The following is a 2680-nucleotide window of genomic DNA, read 5'->3' as shown; positions in this document are numbered from 1 at the left end:
CACAGTAAAACTGCCCCATCGTGTTCTCAAGGCTGTCATCTTTATCGAAGCAGACTGCTACATCTTCCTCCCCTGGAGTGGCTGCTGAGGTTGAACCACTGAGCTCTCACTGAGCAGCCGAGCGCTCAACCATGGTGCCACCAGGGCCCTTGGGACTCCTTATAGTGCCCCCAAAACATCAGTGGAATTGCTAAGGGTGGCAGCTCCATCGTAAGGCTCCCTGAGACCTGTGCCCATTTTACAGACTGGGAAGACAAAGGTAGCAAGCCAGAGCGGCCCATGTCATAGAAGGGGGTGGAGGAGGAGTGGGGGTACCTGGCATGCGGGTCCCACCGGGGGTGTGCAAGGGCTGACAGGCTGTCTCTGCTCCCCGCAGGCTCATGGACGCCTTCAGCACCAAAAGCCTGGCCCTGCAAGCCCAGAAGAAGCTGGTGAGCAAGATGGCATCCAAAGCGGTGGTGGCCGTGCTCATCGACGACACCAGCAGCGAAGTGCTGGACGAGCTCTACCGCGCCACCAAGGAGTTCACGCGGAGCCGCAAGGAGGCCCAGAAGGTGGTCAAGAACCTGGTCAAGGTGGTGCTGAAGCTGGGCGTCCTGCTCCGCGGCGGCCAGCTGGGCAGCGAGGAGCTGGCGCTGTTGCAGCGTCTGCGCCGGCGGGCCCGCAGCCTGGCCATGACGGCCGTCAGCTTCCACCAGGTGGACTTCACCTTCGACCGGCGCGTGCTGGCCGCTGCGCTGCTCGAGTGCCGGGACCTGCTGCACCAGGCCGTGGGCCCCCACCTGACCGCCAAGTCCCACGGCCGCATCAACCACGTCTTCAGCCACTTTGCCGACTGTGACTTCCTGGCGACACTCTACGGCCCGGCCGAGCCTTACCGTTCCCACCTGTGCCGCATCTGCGAGGGCCTCAGCAAGATGCTGGACGAGGGCAGCATCTGAGCCCTCGGGGCGGGCACTCCTGCGGGGGCTCTCGCTCCGCTTCCTTCTGCTGGGGGCTTCCTCCCAATCTGACTCTGGCCAGCAGACCCCCCTGCACTTGAGAGGACACTAAGTGGTCTGCTGTCATTCATTGCCATCAGGATGGGGCCTGACTCACGGCGACCCCAGGCACAACAGGCCGAAACACTGTCCGGTCCCGCGCCATCCCCGTCATCGGTTGCAGACTGGATTGTTGTGATCCACAGGGTTTTCACTCACTGATTTTTGGAAGTCGATCACCAGGCCTTTCTTCCTAGTCCGTCTTAGTCTGGAAGTTCTGCTGAAATCTGCTCAGCATCCTAGCAACACGCCAGCCTCCACGGACAGACAGGTGGTGGCTGTGCAGGAGGTGCCCTGGCCGGGAACTGAACCCGGGTCTCCTGCGTGGAGGGCGAGAGCTCTGCCACTGCACCATCACGGCCTTCCCTAGCCGTCTGTACCAGCAGTTTAAACACCTGCAGTGCCTCCGGCTTACTGGGTCTCAGGTCCCTGGCCTGATGGGGAGAGGGATTCAACAGGGAGATGGACCGCCTCCTGGGTCCAGCTGTCCCCCAAGCACCAGCCCGTTCTTTCCTCAGGCTCTGCCTTTCGCTCCAATTGGCTGTATTCCGTGCTGACTCTCGTGGGTCCCATCTCTGCCCCTGGAGCCACTCTGTGATCAGAAAGCTGACCGCCTGGCCGCTCACGCTAGAAGAACGCTTTCCCCGGAAGGAGGTGGCCTGGGCTTTTTCAGTCTTTCCAACAAGGTCACGGCGGCGAGCTGGGAGGAAGGGTGCAACACGGACTGACACCAGAGCCAGTTGGATGAAAACTCCCGCAGATGCAGGATGCCCCAATCTTGTCGGAAATGCACAGCCCGGAGTCAGATGGGCTGTAACCTGGTGACTCTCACAGGGCAGGGGACAGAGGGTGCCCCCCACCTGGGGGGTTGACGGTAAAGACATCAGGGATGCGTGTAAATTTTAAAATTATAATTTCACGTTCAGGAACAAAGGAACGAACAAAACCCGTACTGTTTTTAATCAGACAGACCATGGGGAGGAAGGCGAGACCAGGCTTCTTGGTCTCCGGGGACACCAGGGAGCTGCAGAGATTTTCAGCTGGGGTGTGATGTGCGGGGCGGGTTTGTAATGTTGGTGTGTCAGGAGGGGACAAGGTTGCAAAACACTGCCATGCCCAGGTCAGGAAGGTTATTTTGTATGTCAGCGGGGGAGGGGAGGCGGGCAAGTGCTGCTGGCTGGCTGTTTTGCAGAACCAAGTCTGTTTAGGGCAAAGGTTGCAATCGAGAGGCCTGCAGGCCTTATTAGGTGAGAAAATGGGTTTGGTTACTCCCACATGGTATTTGAGACATTTGGACCGAGTTGCCAACATTGAAAAATGAGGCAATTTCACAGACGAATGTAGATTGGGAGTTACTCTTGAGAACTCACCAGGCTCCCACCGCCAGAGCCCGTGTTGCCCCCTGGTGACAGTATGGTGAAATAGCTTTACCACAGTCCCCACCACTCCCTTTTGCCTCTCTCTGGTCGGCTCCGCTAGCTGACAGATTAGAACCCTAGACTCAGGGCAGCCTTTCTGTAGTTTGGTTTCGGCTCCCCTGAACAAGCCAAAGGCTGTCACCAGAGAGCCAGCTCTTCCTACCTCTGTCTCAACTTTGAAAGGCAAACTTCTCCTCACAGGTCTTCATACGCAAGCACAAA

At 58.6% G+C, this 2680-nt stretch overlaps 1 protein-coding gene across 1 annotated transcript; it reads left to right on the top strand.

The window, feature by feature from the left end:
* The first annotated feature begins 376 nt into the window (after window positions 1–376).
* On the top strand, window positions 377–1099 carry TNFAIP8L1 (TNF alpha induced protein 8 like 1). The gene has a single exon (XM_004378447.2). It carries the CDS (start codon window positions 381–383, stop codon window positions 939–941), a length of 561 nt encoding a protein of 186 aa, XP_004378504.1. The 5' UTR covers window positions 377–380; the 3' UTR covers window positions 942–1099.
* Window positions 1100–2680: the final 1581 nt, after the last annotated feature.

The sequence above is a fragment of the Trichechus manatus genome, unplaced genomic scaffold (genome assembly GCF_000243295.1).
Source record: "Trichechus manatus latirostris isolate Lorelei unplaced genomic scaffold, TriManLat1.0 scaffold00057, whole genome shotgun sequence".
Taxonomy (NCBI): domain Eukaryota; kingdom Metazoa; phylum Chordata; class Mammalia; order Sirenia; family Trichechidae; genus Trichechus; species Trichechus manatus.
The sequence above is the reverse complement of the archived record's forward strand: the minus strand, read 5'-3'. Positions and strand labels throughout refer to the sequence as shown.